Source organism: Lissotriton vulgaris, chromosome 2_1 (assembly GCF_964263255.1).
Source record: "Lissotriton vulgaris chromosome 2_1, aLisVul1.2, whole genome shotgun sequence".
Lineage (NCBI taxonomy): Eukaryota > Metazoa > Chordata > Amphibia > Caudata > Salamandridae > Lissotriton > Lissotriton vulgaris.
The window spans coordinates 1,366,113,558-1,366,133,349 of record NC_141687.1 but is presented as its reverse complement, the minus strand read 5'-3'; the positions used below and the strand labels follow the sequence as shown (position 1 = coordinate 1,366,133,349).

The 19,792-nt window shown below is 44.9% G+C and overlaps 1 protein-coding gene across 2 annotated transcripts in view; it reads right to left on the bottom strand.

Annotated features, from left to right (window-relative positions):
* The window catches only part of LOC147732601 (glycophorin-C-like), a 199,235-nt gene that overhangs the window by 10,535 nt on the left and 168,908 nt on the right, over nucleotides 1-19,792 (bottom strand). The window contains exon 2 of one of the 2 annotated variants that reach the window (XM_086957119.1): nucleotides 5,870-5,914. In XM_086957119.1, the coding sequence (XP_086813245.1) occupies nucleotides 5,870-5,914 (45 nt within the window). Of the gene's footprint in view, nucleotides 1-2,693; nucleotides 2,932-5,869; nucleotides 5,915-19,792 lie in introns of those variants that run through there. The other variant, XM_086957120.1, reaches the window with a different exon arrangement.

Genomic DNA, 19,792 nt, shown 5'->3' with positions numbered 1-19,792 from the left:
CGGTCTTTCCGCCCTTTCTTGGAAGAAATCAGGACTTTGTGTCGCTTCATGGAGGAAACCAATATCAAGCTTCAAGCTCTCACAGACAATTGGTCCCAAATTGAAACAAGAGTCTCCTCCGTCGAACAATCTGTTGTCTCATTCCAGGAAACTCGTACCACAGTTTCTCATCTCACCTCTCAGGTGGACACTCTTCAGAGGCAGGTGGAGGAGTTGGAAAATAGAAACAGGAGGAAAAACCTCCGCATTTATGGCCTGGCGGAAGGTCTTGAGGGCTCGGACTCCATCACTTTCTTCAAATCCTTCCTCCCTAAATTACTCCGCTTCCCGGAGGGTACGATTCTTAATATCCAGCGTGCCCATCGCCTAGGACGCCCATCTTCTTCTGTTACAACAGCACAACAACCCAGAGGAGTTGTTCTTTATTTTTTGGACTACACTGACCTTTTGAAAGTTCTCACGGCAGCCAAAGCTTCTCCAAAATTAACATGGTCTGGCTCTTCCCTGTTCTTCGCTCAGGATTACGCAAAGGCGACTGCAAATCGTCGGAAAGCCTTCCTAGGCATGAGAGATGACCTCCACTCCATGAGTGCTAGATATGGACTTTATCATCCTTGCCTGTTTAAAGTCACCTACAACAACAAGACCACTCCCTATGAGGATCCAGTGCGACTACAGAGCTTCATCAATGCACATAAGACTACTGCCATGGACTCATCTGGGCCTTCCTCCTCTCGTCCTGGCTGAGTTCTTGCCTTGCATGTTCTTCTAGTGTTTCTGTTTTGGTCATGTTTTCCCTTTTTGTTGCATTCTATTACCTCAAATGTCTTTCCCCTTAAGTTGCATTGTTGTTGTTGATCGTTCCTTGTTCACCTCTGATGTAGGTTTGTAATATGTTCTCGTTCTTTCCCTCTTTGCTTCCACAGGAATCATTCCCTGTCTGATGATGTCTCCCTGACTTCTTGCCTAGCCGACCTTGGATGTGTTGCCTTACCTCTGTGGTTCCTTGCCTCCCCGGCTCCTTCTTGTCTTCTTCCTTTGTAGATATGTTCTCCTTTCTTTTCTCCCTCTTATTTTGTTTTCCTTTGCTTTGTATCCTTCCTCCTTTGTTCCAAATCCCTTGTCTGTGCAAGAATCATAACTTCACTTTTTCAGGTCTTACTCACTTCTATATTTTCCTCTCTTCTCATTATGCCTCTCCTGAACTTATCTCTGGTTTCTACTTCTCTTTTTCTTCCTGCATATTCTTTCACTCTCACTAATTTCTTCCTTTTTTCTCCTCTCATCATCTCCATTCGTGTTTCTTCTCTTTTTATTAACTCTTCTTCATGGGTTTTTTATCCTACTCTCTTTTACTGCATATTTTTTGAATTATTATTTATTATATGTCATTGAATATCTTGTCGTGGAATGTTAAGGGTATTAACTCCCCAATTAAGCATCAACGCATTTTATCACACCTTGCTAAGTTGAATATTGATATTGCGTTTCATCAGGAAACCCACCTCTCGGACATAGAATCTGCCAAGCTTAAGAGAGGCTGGGTGGGTGAAGTCTTTTATTCGCAGGGTGATGGTAAACGTAATGGTGTAGCAATTCTTTGTCGTAGAACACTCCCTCTAACAATCATCACCCAAGAATCGGATTCTAATGGCAGATGGACGCATGTCAGACTGTCGCTTAGAGGTGTTCCAATTTCTCTTCTGAATGTCCATGGTCCCACTAACGGTGAACCTCTTTTTTGGGCTGAGTTTTCTCAATATATTACCCAATTCATGGATCATAATTTTATCCTTGCTGGGGATTGTAATCAACCCCTAGATCCTTTCATTGATAGGAAATCCTAAGCCACTTATGTTCCTAATAAACCGCACAAGCTTTTTACTCAAGCCATCTCCCAGCATAGGCTTGTTGACTCCTGGAGAATATGCAATCCGGCATTGCGGGAGTTCACTTTTTACTCTCTGTGTCATCGTTCCCAGTCACGGATCGATTATATTTTTGTCTCCCATAACCTTGCCCAAACACTTACAGCTGCTGAAATTGGTACGATTCTGCTTTCGATCATGCTCCTTTTATTGTCAGCGTTGAAGTATTGCCTAGGATTGATGGGCCCAAGAGGTGGCGTTTTAACAATACCCTCTTATTGGATCCCAAATTCACTAATTCCTTCCATACCTTCTTTAATGAATTTTTCCAGTTTAATGATACCCCAACTATCCCGAAGCACACCATTTGGGATGCTTTTAAAGCAGCGACGCACAACTTCATTATTGGTTATGTTGCAAATAAACGCAGGACTGCTCGACACTTTACTAAACATCTCTTTTCTGACATTAAGAAATTGGAACACGCCTACTTCACCTCGCATTCAAAAGATAGTCTGACGGCCCTTGTCGCTGCCAAGCTGAAATTCAATGAGAAATCCACAGAAGATGCCTCCTTATATCAGTTAAAGTCTAGTGCTATTTTTTATGGCGGCAGAAATAAAGCTGGGAAACTCCTTGCCAATTATTTGAAGGTCAAGCACAACAAGCTGAATATTGAATCTATTTATGACACTCATGATACCCTACAGCACAAGGACGCTGACATTCTCACTGAGTTCTCCCGTTTCTACAAGACCTTATACACCTCTGAAACTCAACCCTCTCTTCATTCTCTCACACATTTCTTCTCCACTATCCACAAACCTGCACATTTTCCTCTCGATCTTTCCTTTTTGGAGACTGACATTTCGCACAAGAAGTTGCTCACCGCGCTTCAGCGTCTCAAACTTAATAAAGCCTCTGGACCAGACGGTTTTACCGTTGAGTTTTATCTTCATTTTTCTAAGTTGTTGATTCCGAAATTGCATTCTCTCCTTCACACTTTTGCTGATCTCGGTGATTCCTCGGGGACCTTTTCTGATGCACACATTTGCTTAAAACCTAAACCTGGAAAAGATGCGAAATATTGCAAAAATTACAGGCCCATTTCCCTGGTCAACATTGACTATAAAATCTTTGCTAAGTCACTGGCGATAAGGTTGGATCATTTACTTCCTGACCTATTGGGCGAAGAGCAATCTGGTTTTGTTAAAGGTCGATACATCACCGACAACACCAGACTCTTATTCAACATCTTGTCGAAATCATCTCATCTACAACACTCCCTTGCAGCGATTGCCCTGGATGCCGAGAAGGCGTTTGATAGGGTTGAGTGGCAGTATCTTTTTCATACTCTCGGTTGGTTTGGTTTTGGCCCTAAGTTTATCTCCCTAGTTTCATTGTTGTACTCTCATCCGCGGGCTGCAGCATATGCGAATGGTCAGATCTCCTCCTATTTTAACCTCAATAGGGGTGTTCGTCAGGGATGCCCCCTTTCACCTTTCCTTTTCAATCTCGCTCTAGAGCCTTTTTTGTCCAAAATCCGCCAAAATCCCAATATTCATGGTTTTGAGGCTGGGGATTCTCCCATTAAACTTGCTGCTTATACAGATGATATTTTACTTTTTATTTCTAATCCCACAGACTCTATTCCTGCTTTCCTAGAAGAAGTGCGGAACTACTCTTTGATTTCAGGTTATAAGCTCAACCATGACAAGTGTGAGATTTTGCCCCGAACGAAATTCACTTTTAAACCTGACTTTAGTGCTTCCAACTTCACTTGGAGTTCCTCCCACATTAAGTATTTAGGCTTGCACGTCACCTCTTCTATCTCAGACAACGCCTCCCTATGTTTGACTAAGTGCACTCAAAAAATATCAGACCTTACCGCTAGGTGGCACACTCTTTATCTATCATGGTGGGGTCGTCTCGACACCAATAAGATGATGATATCCCCCATAATTCTCTAAATGATTTTAAATATCCCTGTCTCCATCCCAGCCAAATTTTTAAAGAAAATTAATTCGGTTTTGTCCTCCTTTCTATGGCACAATAAGAAGCCTAGAATGTCCCTTGCCAGACTCATTCGTCCCGCATCTGAAGGTTGAACGCTCTTTCCTTTCCCCGTTTTCCTTTGCTGAAAATATTTCTTTTTCACTCAAACCTTCTTCGATCCCCACTTCTTTTCATACCTTTACTCCAAACTCCTTCTATCTTCTACTCTTTCCCCCCTGCAACTATTGCTGACTTTCTCTCATCCACTATATGGCATAACAAATACCTATTAATTCGCCATAAGCCCTTTTATTGGAAATCTTGGAGGGCTAGAGGATTGATTTGGATTTCACAGTTATTCTCACACTCCACTTTTTTGCCCTTTCACACTCTCTGTTCCTCCTTTGATTTACCCTCGTCCTTTGCTCCTAAATACCTCCAACTCAAAGCTGCGGTCATGGAGGTTTACACGCGACTCTTACACGCACCTTCCCCTCCTGCTTCTCATTACCCTGCTCTTCAACTTCGCTCTATTCTGCGCATTACTCCTACAGCATCTTCCCTTTACAAGCACCTTAATGCCCATGAGTCTCTTAGGCCTAAATCTAAGGTGGAGGAGCAATGGGAACGAGACCTTGCCACGACATGGCCCGTACCTTTGTGGGACAAGATATGGGCAAAGGTCCGTAAAACTTCTAGAGCAGCCTCCTTGACACAATCCCTATTTTTCATACATAACAGGCTGTTACACACTCCTTTTACCCTTAACAAACGGTTTTCTACTACCCCAGACGCTTGTTGGTCTTGCTCCTTCCACCAAGCTAATTTGTTTCATATGTTATTTCATTGTAAACATGTACATGACTTTTGGTTGCAGGTTTGGGCTCAAATCAATGTAATCTTTCACACCTGCATTCCCCTTTCTCCCGCGCACCTATTTTTAGAAAGTCTCTCCACTTGCTGGGAGGGGGTTGATATGCATGTTCGTATTGTCGATTTATTGTTGGCTGTTGCATTTCAGCAGATTACCATCAGTTGGAAGAACTCTTCTAACATTTCTTTTAAAGCATGGTGGTACAATATTTGTCATAATCACAGGCTTGATACTGCTTTTGTTTTTCCTGCCCAATTGGCAGCCAAACGTGCAGACTTATGGCTTCCTGTTACGCTGTACTTAGATGAATGTACCACCCATTCCTTTTGCCCATTGCCTGCCCAGCAGGAAGTTCCCAAACCCCCTAATACCCTTTTCGTTTCCTTAATTTTTTCTACATTATTACTGTTATGTCCTCACTCGTACCTGCTATCATTGTATAACCAATGATCCTTTTATTTTTACTTTTAATGCCCATGATTAGATTCATGTTATTTCATTTCGCTCGTATAATATACCATGTTTTTTCCTTCCCTGTCTCCTCCCTTACTCCCCACATTTCTTTATCTGAACTATGTATTGATACCTTATTTTCTGACTAATAAAACGTTCTTGAACTGAAAAAAAAGAAACGCCTATGAGTGGGGCAGAGGGCCTATACGCCTCATTTAACTTGCAGATTGATGTACTTAGCTTTGTCATGAAGTGGAGACTGTACTTTCTGTAGATTTCTTGAGTTTACTCTGCAGACTTTATTTTTTTTCAAGTGGAACTTTCAAAATAATTTAGAAAGTTTATGTTTTCTAAGGATCTAGACTTCCTCTGTTTATCGCTTTCCTTAAGAAGTATCATAATGCCAGTTCACTTGCTACTTTGCTTAGATCATGGATTTCATGGTAACATGTTTCTTATAGACAATAAGCACCAATAATTCGTCGGAAGATATTTGCTCTTCTAATATCACGTTGGTACCTAAAAAACAATTCGCCATGAATACAGAGTCCTAGGAAGCCTCGCTGATGAAACAATTCTACAAGTTAATAACTGAATGAATCAGTGGTTTCCAATCACACTTTACCCTTATCGAGTACATTCCAACTTCTTAAAGACGTGTAGAAACCAAGCTACTAACCTCCAATGACAGCTGCGCCACTTCCACCAGCACTTTCTTCATCAGCTAGAAATAGACAAATGCGCATGTTAATATTAGTTAATGAAGCAAGAAAAAGCAATTAATTAGGGACAATGAGGACAAACTACAATATTTCAGCAGTTACTTAACAGCGATTACTGTATTATCAGCTAACAGCAGTGCGCTCCTGTGGTCTTCCATAATTGCGCCTGTTGTTAGAGAAATAAGCTCTCTACAGCGCATGCGTGCTCTACGGACAAAACACAACAGAAACCTGAAGAGGTATTTTTATGCGGAAGTGGTGCAGTGCATCAAGTCACCTTGCTACACTGCCTCACAATCGAAAGGGCAGCAATGTGCTGCAATTAATGGAATACAGCACATTCCTATCCTTTCCCATGCGCTGGTGCACAATGGGCTGCCTAGTGCCAACGCAGGCACCCTTGCACCATTGTGCAAGTGTATGTGCGTTGCATTCAGGATTGTTTTTTGTGCAGGAAGGGCCACCTTCCTGCACAAAAACAATCCTGGGAGGATATTCCTCTTTCTGTGTGCGCTGCAGAATGCAGCACACACAGAAAGAGGAAGGAACAAGGAGCATTAGAGATATTTCTCCTTGTTATTCCTCCCCTCGGAAGGCGTACCTCTTTGGTGCATTTCCAGGTTTACACAGTGTTGGTAAATCTGGCAATGTGTCAAAAATCATGATAGTTGTATGGAAAACACCAGTGCAATGCCCATTGAACGCCTTCCCAGAGCAGAGTAACGCAATGCAGCAATTTGCACTGCGTTGTGTTACTCCAGATTTATAAAGCGACATAGGGACACACAAGTGGCCTCGCGTGGCTTCACAAATCTTACTTAAGGTTTTCAAACAGCCTCATAATAGGCCCCAAAGCTTGTTATGAGGTTGTTATGTCCAGCTCCTATCTTCTCACTTGCTGTTGCGATGCTGGCAGTTTAATCACTGTCCATAAGAAGCTAAAAAGACAACTGGAGGTATTTTAAACAGCTGATTAATTTTCCAAACAATTTACATGGACTAAGGTGCAGGACTTGCAGGAGATGTAAGATTTTTAGATCTGTTTTCTTTTTTTTGCTAGTATTTAATAGAAACATCACTACTTTTATAGTGCACATCTGTTTACAACAACGAAGAACAGAAAACTTTGACAGGCTGACACTATAAATGCATTGCATACTGGCCAGCATTTTCTCGACAATAAGACTCTTTTTGCTTTGAATGCTGTGTAATGTGATGTGGAGGTCGACCTTTGGTCCCGCCATGAAAAACATCCTTTACCCTGCATGCGTTACCCCGCAGTGCCACTACCCCGCATTTTTTACGCCACAAAATATTTTACACACAGGACTTTACACCGCTAACTATTACAATGCATTTCCCAAAGCAACAGCACCGTGGAGTTATATTAGTAAATTGAGTTGTAATGGGGAAAGGGTTGTAATGGATTGGGATGTAAAACCCTGCGTTATAAAAGATTTTACAGCGTAAAAACTACGGGGTAATGGCACGTGGAGTAAAAGTGTGCGGAGTAAAGTGTCTTATTCTCCTGCCATACCTATTGATGCATAGTTAATTCAATACCTGCAGCAGTTTCTTCATGGGGGCAGGGAAGCCTAACCCCCGCCCGCTACAAGCCATGTCTAAAAAAATAAAATGGCAATGAAATTGCCATTTTATGTTTTACTGATGCGCACACCGCAGCCTGGGTGTCCCCGAGAGATGTGCAGGGCATGTCTTCTGCACTGTTTTGCAGCATGGAGGACTGGAGCAGTGGCTGGCTAGACCTGCAAAAGTGAATCTGTCAGTTTGGCTGGCTGTTTTCTGATGGTCAGCCTGACATGTGCACTTTGAAGCTCTCCATCCCAAACTGTCTTAGACAGCAGGGTGGCATGCAAGCACAGGCCTCCAGGGGCTGATGGAGCATCCGGCCAACCTGCTGCATCCAATCATGGTGCTTCTCTCATGTTGGTTAATAGCATGAAATCAACATCTGGGTTGGTTAGGGGAGCTCTTCTACTCTTGCCACCTCAGACTGCAGAATCAAAACACCAAGAAGGATGTACTGCCAATGGTAAATACCATTTATTTTTATTTTATTTAAATGTTAGTGTAATTGTTTTGGCTGTTGGATGGAGGGGTTGTTTTATTATGAGCTTTTGGAGGAAGATGGTGTTATATTTTAGACTTTTTGAGGGTGGGGGTGTTTTATTTTGTTTTTTGGGAGGCGGTGGTGAACTTTGCTTGCCGCTCCACGTTCAAAGGTTACCAGCTGTAACCTTATAGCTGATTGGAAAAAATATGGTATCTTAGGAACTTTATTTGAACTCTGCACTGTGAAATAACCATATGACCACCTTTTCTGCAATTGGGCAATGTGTGGGGTAAAACATTTTGTATTTGAGTAGTGGAGCATCATAATCTAGGTTCAGCCCCTTTAGATCGCAAATATACATTTTTATATTCATACATGACATTTAAATTCATAGTGTGACAATTTTATTAAGGTTTGTGATGGATTTAAACATATTACCCATGTGTAATCATAGTAGCAATCAAGGATTCATAGATAAGTGTATTTAAATTATCAATTGACCCATGTAACCAGGTTTTTGCCCAATTCCGTCTAACATTTATCTCTATTTCATATGTATGTAGATGCATAGTTGTGTAACTAAAGTTAATTTTTGTTCTCGAGTTAACTTGGCCTGACATCAGACCTTAACTGAAATGTGTCTCTTAACTTTGCCAGTAAGTTGTTTTCTTTCTTCTGCAGGTGCTTTATCATGTTTTTGTTAGTTAGAGAAAGGCTCATTGTTTGTATCAAATGACTGCAAATGAGGCCTGATGAGGAGGAAGATGTCAGCAAACTCAGAGAAATGATGGTCAAAGGAGGCTTCTGTTCTCTTCAGCAATCTGATTGGTTTTTGGTGGCGAGAAGAGAGATATGGATGTTTTTGAAGCTACTGCTATATTCAATTGGTGTTTCCAAAGGTAGTTAGGCAGACTTCCCCCTGACTCTGGGAGAGAACAGATCTCTCTTGCTGGGCTTTTTCCTAAGCATAAGGCTTTATGCTGAGTATCAAGGATGACAGTTATATTTTGCATATGTGTACAGACGTATCTGTCGTTACAGCATAGACTGTCACTGTTTTATGCTGGGAAAAACCTACTTAAATGTATGTATGTTAGTTGTGATATCATCCTTCAGTGCACGATGCATTTGTAATCATTTGTCTAACTGAATAAACTTCAATAAAAGATATTAAAAAAAAAAAAAAATAAAGCTTTATGCTGAGCACTTTTATTATTTCCTGTACTTCTACAGAAGTTCTATTCTATGCTGACACCTTAATACTCCCTGGCTAGAGATCTCCGTCTGCTGTCCGCAGCGGCCTAGTCAAAGAGTGGGGGTGTTTGCTGGTGTTTCATGCAGCCGCGACGGCCGCATGTGGTGGGGTATACGGCTGCAGGTCAGAGCGAGGGAGTTATGCTGTTTCTTACAGCCACAGGTAAGAGTGGGGGAGGGGGCCTGACACCCTCCCCAAAACTTGTGCTGCCTAGGGCAGTCCGCCCCATCGAGCTTCGCCACTGATTTGCTTTATTAGCGGTGTGGCTGTTACTATTCTGTATCTCATATTCTTACGCCCCAATTTATATGCACATTTCCACCTTCAACCTGCATTGCTGCATCTTTTGAATTTATTCTTAATCTGCATATATGCTGGCTAGACGAATATTTCAAAATAAGCCCATTAAAAAAAAATACGAATTTGTGGCCCTTATTGTGGAGTCACATTGACTTCACAAGTTGGAAATATATTTCTGATCTTATCTCTCGTACAGTGATTCAAGTCAATTTACAAAGGTCCATACAACCAACGGGGAAATATATTTGATAACCTTACAAAGAAATGAAGGTGCAGGTACCAGTGCGCCTTCAGTAGTAATCTGCCCAAAACCCAAGCTGACTCACCCACCTTAATTTCTGATTATCATACCCGTAAGTAAAACATGGTTGCTCGGATATGAATTTACATCAAAGAAATGAAAAGAAAAGTGACTTTTGGTAAAACAGGAACAAGTTGGTTTAATTAAACGCCGCAGCTGGGAAAGACTCGTCAGACCGCGTCCGACGAACGTCTCCCTGTGTACAAAGTCTTGGCTGGTTTCATAGATTTTTTGCACATATCATAAATCGATTGTTCCATTCATAAAAGACATTACAGTCATAAATAAACAAGGTTGGGCATCTTGATAAGGACACTGATGGCTTCCGATCTCAGAGAGAGCAAGTGTGGGCCAGTGGGCATGTATTCAGATGTCCTGTATGAGGGTTTTATGAGCACTACGTGTCGTGTGCTTGTCATGTCCAAATTAGCTGCGTCTTTCTATCAACATGTGGCCTCTAGCTCATTTATATTTTTGAGGAATGCCAGCCTTTGGTTGAACGTGTTTTATTGGGGCCAATTGCCATGGGCCTGTTTGTGGTGAAACTACCTATCTGTGGGATCGCCCAAGGAATTCCCTGGTTGTGTTTATCTTTTGATTAGGAGAGATCCCACCCAGTTATTTGATAGGCATGGGTGATGGGCGCAAGGTCTGTCTGACCACATATCTCTGAAACAGGGTTGATGGTAAGGGCACCTTGGGTAAATCCAACAGCAATTATCCGAGTTCAGGACGGGATAGTTCTGATATCTGTTGGGATGGAGTTCCAGATTTTTGGTGCGTTTCCAACAAATGACCTCGCAGTGGTTTTGTGTTTGCGTGTTCTCAAGGGGATGAGAAAGAGGGAGTTCAAGCTCCTGAGGTTTCTTGTCTGCCCTGTCTTCTGGAGTTTGGCGGCCAGATACTCAGTTTTTCCAGTGTGAAGGGCGTTGTGCGTGAGGCAGGCCGTTCTGAAGTTAGCTCCCTGTTCGACTGGAAGCCATTTTAGTTCTTTTAGTGCTGGAGAAATGAGGTCGTATTATCTGATTCTGGTGATCATTCTGGCTGCTGCGTTGAGGGTTGTTTTGAGGGGGGCCAGGTGGGATTTTTTGGTGCCAGTTAAGGTTGCGTTGCAATAGTCGAGTCTGGATAGTACCAGTGATTGGGTGGCTTATTTGAGGTCTTTAGTAGGGATGAATGGTTTAATTTTGTAGAGAAGCTTTAGGTTGAGGAAGGCACTCTTTGCAGAGTTTTTGATGTGTTTGGTCATGTCCAGTTTAGGGTCTAGGGTGATTCCTAGGGATTTTACGGAGTTAGCCAGTGTGAGATTGCTGTTTAGGGCATCCATGGCTTTAAGCCATTCTGCTATTTGTGGGTTCTCTTCTTTGTTGGAGATGAGGAGGATCTCCATTTGTGTTGGTTGAGTTTAAGGTGATTTAGGGTGAGCCAGTGTTGAATATCTTTTAGGGTGTTGTTTAGTCTGAGGATGTCGTCTGGGGAGGAAGTTTCCAGATAGCTCTGGGTGTCATCGGCATATAGGTGGAAGGGGATATTCGAATTTTTGAGTATGGTGGTGAGGGGTTCCATGTATATGTTGAACAGTTGTGGTGAGAGCACTGAGCCTTGGGGCACACCTCTGCTTACGGGGTGGAGTTCAGAGGAGAAGTTTTTTATTTTTATCATTTGCGAGTGGTTCTGGAGGAAGGAGGTGAACCAGTGGAGGACCTTCTCATCGGCACCTACCCTTTCTTGTAGGGCCTTGATGAGAAGTTGGTGATCTACCGTTTCAAAAGCTGCTGATAGGTCGAGGAGACTGAGAAGGCAGCAGTGATCGGAGATTAGTGACTTGTGGATGTCATCTGTGATATTGAGGATCGCCGTCTCAGTGCTGTAACCTTTTCTGAATCCTGATTGGTGGGGGTCAAGAAGGTTGATGTTGTCCATGTGTTGAGTCAGTTGTGAAAGGACTCATTTCTCGAGGATTTTGGATAGGAGGGGGAGATTGGAGACGGGTCTGAAGTTGCTCAGATCCATGTAGTCAAGGCCTGTTTTTTTTAGTAGTGACGTTACTTGTCCGACTTTAAGGCATTCAGGTATGATGCTGGATCCCAGGGAGCTGTTGATGGTTCTGCACCAGAGCGGGGCTAAGGAGAGTTTGAGTTCTTTGGTCAGTTGAGTGGGTATAGGGTCCAGGACGTGAGAGGCGGGTTTGGAGGTGGAGATTAGCTTGATAATCTCGGCTTCCGTGATGGGATTGAAGGAATTCCATGTATTTGTGTGGTGTAGGCATGTGCTTTCTATTGAAGCTGGGGACAGGCTTTCGCAGACAGGGTTGGTGTTGGTGTCTAGCGAGTGTTCAATCTTGGAGATTTTTTCTTCGAAGAAGATGGCGAAGTTTTCGCACAGTTCCTTGGAGGCCTGGGTGGGGGGTACGGGTTGCTTAGTGGTTTGCTGCTTGATGATTTTAAATAGTGCATTTGGACTGTTTTTTGCATTGTCCAGGGCGGAGCAAAAGAAGTTGTTTTTTTCGTTACGGATGTGTTTTTTGTATTTTCTCCGAGCTGCTTTGAGTTGTTCTAGGAGGCTTGCGGAGGGGTTGTTTCTCCAGAGTCTTTCTATAGCTCTAAGTTGTCTCCTTTCGATGTTGAGGTCTGTATTGAACCAGGATCTGGATGGGATGTTCCTGGTTTTTTTGTTTCAGGGGGGCTATCTGGTCTAGAATGGATGTTAGGGATGTGTTGTAGTAGTCGGTGAGTTCTGTTGTGGATAGATCATCCAAGGAGGCAGTGATGAGGGAGTTGAAAGTGTTGAGCTTTAATGGATGGAGACAACTGTTGTATTGCTTGCACAATCTTTGAGCTGTTTTGCTGATCTTACGTCCTGTATTATCGTAACAATAACAGCTTTGGCTGATCTTACAAGTGCATTCTGAAGTGTTGTGCTGCAATGGGTGGAGACAAATGTTTTATTGATTGCACAATCCATGAGCTGTTTTGCTGATCACACGTCCTGCATTTTCATAACAATAATGAATGCTTAACTATGTTTAGAATTACCCACTGATGCAATATGACTATGTGAATAAAAGGCTACACTCTTGGTTACACTACACTAATGGCATTTGTCTATCTCCTTGAGAGTTGTTTCAGTTGGGGGGCAGCGAATTGCAGGTTGTGAGCGCAGTATAAACAGGTGCTCCCTGCAAATATAAGTGGGGTGCCCTTAGTTGCTCCACAGGCCAAACTCCAAGGCCAGGAGTCCCTAGTCTGTTTTGCCATAAAGAGGAACAACCATAACTTCATCTGGGGACGTCTGGGGCGACACCATATAAGGCATCGCAAGGTGAGGTTCGGCCTCTTTTCTCTCCATCGCACGTCCAGCCAACATACATCATCAACCACCCATCTGCCCACACCTGGAAGAAGGAGGAATTGGTGGAATTTCTTGCGGCAGAAAAAGAAGACTGCCAAAAATTCGACTGATTTACTGAACTTACACTTTGGAGGGGAGATATTTTGTGCTGGCACTGGGCAGACAGGAGGGAGGACTGACCTGCTGGTGGTCCAGGACCTTTGTGCCCTACCCTGAATTGTCTGGAGTTAAAGTCAGGTTTTTAGGCATGGGGACAGGTACACTGGCAGGGACGGAGAGCAATGCTGTTCTCTGCTGTATGTGGAACTGCAGGTATTGCCCTGCCCTCTGAGTGATGGAGGGGAATGTGCCACTAAGTTAGACCCCAAATACCCTTTGTTGAGGGCATGGGCATTGGATATGGAAAAGGGGCCTGCTGGCACATTTGCATTCCAAAGTGATGTACTATAATGGAGGGAGACACCTGTTGTATTGCTTGCACATTCTTTGAACTGCTTTGCTGATGTTATGTCCTGTATTGTCTTAACCATATTGGCTTCAGCTGATCTTACAAGTCCATTCTGAAATGTGCTGGAATGGGTGGAGACAGCAGTTTTATTGCTTACACAATCCTTGAGCTGTTTTGCTGATCTTACATTTTGTATTTTCATTACTGTTAGACCTGTTAGCATTGGCGCGAGTCTTCCTTCCATTGTTCACTGTTGTCTCCTCTGTTTTTGATATGTTTTATGCTGATTTGCATGCATTGGGCACTGTGCCACTGCCATTCAGTACCACAGTGCAAGTGCTCCCTATTGTAAATTGTTGTCATGGATTAGTGACTCCATGATTGGCGTATTTGATTTACTTGTCAGACCTGAGCACAGTGCACAATGTGTGCCTAGGGCCTGTAGATCAAATGCTGCTAGTGGGCTTCCGCCACTGATTGTGCCACCCACAGAAGCAGCTTGTAAAGTGTGTCTCAGACCTGCCATTGCAGAGCCTGTGTGCAGTCTAGTACTGCCAAGCTGACTTGGTGAGTGCACCCATTTACCAGTCCCTAAATCTTCCCTTTTCTAGGTTGTATTGTAAGGAAAAGGTAGGACATGCCCTGGTGTGTGTGGCCTGTACTGATAGTGAATTGCAGTCAATTTAGTTTTTCATTATTGCAAGGCTACCTGTCCCCATAGGCCAGAATGGGCAGTTTGATTATAACATCTTATAATCCTAACTGACCCAGAGAATATGGTAGAAAAACAAATTTAGTATGCCTGAACTCAGAATGTTAAAATATTTCTTTTAGTGAAGGTGATTTTTACATTCTGTGTTTGAAAATAACACTTTCAGAAAGTAGGTATTTTCTTACCTAACCATCCAGCCTGCCTCTGCTAGGTTGTGTATTGCATGTCTGGTTTGTGAGTGACAGGAGGGCTTGGGCTTCAGCAGTCTGATGAGTCTGGGCTGGACTGAATAGGACCTTGGCTGAATAAAGAGTAGGGGGCAGAGATTTCCTGTCACTCCCCTGAGCCCTCATAGATTAGAGACTAGGGGGAGGAGATTTCCATTCAGTTACCTAGGCCAGGTTTTCTGTCAACAATGCTGTCTCCACCTCCTGCCAAGAAGCTGCAACAGTGAGGACAAAACTGGTTTTGGCCAGGTCTCTCTCTGCCATCAGAGAACAAATAAATTAGTAGTATAAATATTGGGGCCAAGACCCCAAGACTTTAGATCAATTCTGGGAATCAACACAAAACTTTGCCAAGGAGAGGAACCAAGGAAGCTGAAGGATTTGACTGCCCCTGTGCCATTGTGCTAGTTTCTGGAATTGGCCTGCAGTGGTTACTTATTTGCGAAGGAAAGGAGAAGGAACTTTAAATGAATTTTCATCATCTTGAAGAAGAATCTCCAAGGGCTTGAAGTGTGCTTGCCTCCTGCTAAAGTCTCAGGGATACAAGACTTCACTACCAGCTCCCCCCTGAATTTCCTTGCTGAGAATTCTGTTGGCATAACCTGGGTATTGTTGGGAACTGGAAGTGTGACACAACGCGAAGAAGCATGTCGCCGCCGCAGTGGTCATCGTGGTATCACAGGAGAAGCGTGTCGCCTCCACAAGGGTCGCCGTCGTATCACCGGAGAAGCGTGTTGCAGGGCCTATCGCGGCTCAGAAGTTGCTGAGACGCCGCACGGCTGTCGGGCTTGCGCGCATCACCTTCATGTCGTTGCATTGCATCAAAGACGCCATCTTGTCCCATCACACCGGATCGTCGCATCACATTGAGGTGCCATCTTGTCGCATCATAACCGGAACGCAATACGAGATCGACGCATCACCTCCTCTCCGGTAAGGAACAGATGCATCGCCTACTTTGCGCAAGCATTGAGGAACAGACGCATCGCCTCCCCCAAAGCAAGGAACCAGGGCATCAACCTCCCTGCGGACCTTTTGTTTATCTTGCATTACGCATCCAAAGGTACTTTGTGAGAAACGTGTCGCATTTACCATCAACTTTGAACTAAGCGATGTTTATCATTTAAAGTCATTTTCCTAATACGGTATGGTGGATTTTTGTCTTTTGGGTCTTGTGTTAAGTCTATATAAAGAATACTTATTTTTATAAAAACTTGTGTGGTGCCCATCTGTAGTGTTATATTACTGTATGTGTTCACAAATGCTTTACACCCTGCCTCTGAGATAAGCCTATCTGCTCGTGCCAAGCTACCACAGGGTTGAGCAGGGGTTATTTTAGGAGTGTAGCCCCCTTACCCTGACTAGAAGCAAGGGTCCCTATTTGGGAAAAGGTGCAAACTATTGCCAACTAGAGACCACCAGTTCTAACAATTACAAAAATGATTGATCTTACGTCTTGTGGTCTCATAACAATAATATATGCTTAACTATAGCTAGCATTACTCACTGATGCGATGTGACTATGTGAATAAAAGGCTATGTCCTTGGTTAAACCGCACTAATGGCATTTGTCTATCTCTTTGACAGATACAAGGAAATCTGAACCTATCCCTCCTGTCAATTCAATTTAATTTTCTTTATGATTACGGAACTCTGTGGAGGTCCACGTAAACTTGGAAAAACAACAACACAATCATAAGGGTTATATTTTGATAATAAAATGAACAAAAAAAATGTTTCTACCTGACAAGACATCGAAGAATCTTAAGCGGAATCCAACAATATAAAATAAATCTTCGGATATAATATGCGGTACAAATTTAAAAAAAATATCTTTCATGCCCTTAGTTCAAAAATCTAGGAGGTAAAAAACTTAAAATAGAAAACAAGTATTATCAGCTGCTCCCTACATATCTAATGAGCCTTATTACCTGTTAAGAAAACACTTAAAAAAGTAAAAAAATTCGATGACAGAACATTTCATTTGACGGCTCGTAAAGAGAATCAGTTAATGCGGAGGCCGAAAGAATTAATAGCTGTAGACATATTGTTCTCTTCCATTTTCGCCGACACAATACTAATGCTGGGCAAATAAATAATTAATGATTAACATCTTGCAGGCCATTATTGCACAAATTACAAATCAGTGATGAACCATACCATTTAGACTATAAAGTATTTAAAGGGAGCATACCCTGCCTCAATAATGGCAAAAAACAAAGAAAGGAATGCCCCAACAGAGCACAGGCCAGAGAGCAAACAGCACCAGCGACGCCCAAACGAAACCTACGAGGAGGTAAGCAGGGAAACAGGAGCGAGAGCCAGTTGCAGATCCAAGACGCCACAACGGCAGGAACACACCACATCTAAAAGGAACCGGAACCCGAAAGCAGGGGGACCAGCCACCCCATAGGCAGGCAAGGCACACGCCAAGAAGCGCCAGGCCACCCAACAAACCAAAACAGCCCAAACAGGCAGGCCAGGACAGCAGAAAAGCGCAACCAGGCTACCCCAAGCAGGCCGCCCCGCAGACTAGCCAAGAACAAGAGCCAACAGGGAACAGAAGCAACCGCAAGCCTGCAGACCAGGAAGACCAAAACACGGCCCTCGGAACAGGAGTACAGGGAAAGGGGAGGCACAACTCCGGCAAAAAGAACCACCAGAAACCGAAGGGACAACACCCGCCCTTACCACAGTGAGCCAAGCCAGAGAAAAAACACAGCTGGCGAAAGAGACCCAGAGGAGGCCAATCGCACCAGGGGAATCCATCCAGGCAGCAAACAAGGCCAACCCAGCAGCAACACAAACCCCAGACGAGACCCGAAGAAGCAGGAAGGAAATGCCACAAGCAGAAGCTCAGCCAAAAGCCAAGAAGCCAACACAAGACACCCCAGGGGAAGCCAAAATCCACCAAGGCACCAGAGCAGACAAGCCCCCCAGAACACCATGCAGCAGCAAGGACCAGAGAGGAGTGACCAGCACAACCCAAGCACACCGGCAAGGGAGACAGACCCCGAAAGGAGGCCAGACCAACAACACAGCGCCAGAGGAGCCCGGGGAAGGAACAAGCCCAACCGGAAGTCCAAGCGGGAGACCCCACCGAGGAGAGAAGCCAACCGCATGGAGGAAAGGTCACAGGCAACAAACCCACGGAAGCCCGGACCGCAACAGCAGGCCCAGGGCAAGGCCAAGGAGCACCAGCACCAAGCCCGAACGACAGGGCCAGAGGACAAACAGGGTGAAAATCAGCACAAACAAGCGTTACCGGAAGCACCACGCAGAAGCGCAGGCAAGGCAACTCAGAAAGGGACCAGGAGAGGCAGAACAGCAGCAGGAAGACCGAAACAACAACCTGGCATCGCCGCCCCAGGCCCCACAATCCAGAAAAGGGGGAAATATAGAGCACCCACCGGAGCAAGAAGGCCATAGTCCCCGGAACCCGGAGGGCAGGATGGGCCACCACCAAGAACAAGGCCCCCACCCGACCGATAGCCCCAGGCAGCCAAGAAGGCAACGCCAGAGCCGGTGAGAAAGAGCACAGCCCCAAAGCACAAGGAGATGATTGCAGTGCAATTCCACCAAGTAACAGTACCCCAGACAAAAAGGCACAATGAAGGCACCAGAGTCACAAACACGACCAGGGAACCAAGAGAGTCCGCACTAAAAGCGCAACCCCCCAGGTCAGCACACACGGCAACCAAGAAGCACTAAAGTGTGCAACGGAGCAAAAGTGGGAGCTACCATCGTCAGGGAGCTCACGAAGACACAGAACACCATATTGCAAGGCAGAAACATGAGAGACGCCCATAGGAAAGGTGGGGAGAACAACAAGGGACTCAAGGCTCTAAAAACCGACAGCAACAAGAAGCACAACCCCAACGGAGCGTCCAGAACACAGCGACAACCAAGCCGCACAGGAGGTCACGTCGCAATTGCAGCCCCAGCAGAGAGCAGGAAAAGTCACCCAGGAGACCCCGGGGCCAAGTCCCGGCACCCCCAGACCAATGCCACGCACATACCACAAAGAGGCACAAAAAGCAGAGAGCATCAGCGGGAGACCGAACCAGCGAACATGAAGCCAAGCCAAACACCAGCAGGGAATGCACCAGTAACCCGGTCCAGAATACTGCCAAAAACAAAGGCACCAAAGGAAAACAGCAATGGAGCCTGCGAACCACCAGCGCTGAAACCATCCACACGCACGCACCGAAGAGCGACGACCGCCAGCGCCACTGTGAAGCCCTAAAGTGTACTACAGACACCCAACTGCATGTAAGATCTGTAGCCCCCCCAACACGCAGTATGCCTCAGCAGCAGCCAGCTCCCAGTAGCACAAGTCAAGTATCAGAAGACAGGAACAAGTACCACAACAGAAGGGGACCCCCCCTTAGGTGGGAGAACACAGAGTCAAGCCGCATGAAGCCCACACCAGACGAGAGAGCCCAAAACCACAAGACAAATGAGCCTCCGGCCCTACATGAACCGGCCACCCCTCAAAGTCGGCCATACCATTCCATAAGCCACATCCAGTCAGCGCTGCCAGAGAGGCAGACCTAACACTTCTCCTTAGTGGAGAAGTGTGGCTCACTGGTTAGAGCGGCAGACTCTGAAGCAGAGATCAGGCCCGGGACCAGGTTTCAAGTCCCGACGTGGCAGGGTCTTGGGCTCAATGTCCACGGACTCAATAATTCTCACCTCAGCGCCTACTCTAATCATGGGTCCCACGCTGCAACTCTGGGCAATAGCTTGCTTAATCTCCACAACGGCCCCTACAACACTGGGATGCCTGGCTTCACCTTGGGGGTGCCCAGGAGGGGCATCTCACAGGGAGAGCCAGGAAGGGTTCCACAGCGTTATACAGCACCGGGACGCCCCGTTGGGGCAGCTGTGCGCTTTACAAATACACTACATGGGCGCGTGAACCTGCGTGTGAAGGTCTCTCCCGGTCCCAGTGGAGGATAGGCACAGGGACCCCAGATACCCCATCTACACACAAAAGGGGAGAGGGCCCCAATAGTTTAAACTCCAATACCCCAGGCCCCCTAAGGAAACCAGTTAATCACACACAGGGGTATATAGAGTACACAACTACCACAGTGGAAAATTCCCCAGTTTGGAAAAACTGCCCTCACTCACATACCGAAGTATGTGACATGCTTCATCATAGGGCCTGCTACAAACGCCCTGGTGTAGCCACATCCAGGGCGGAGCA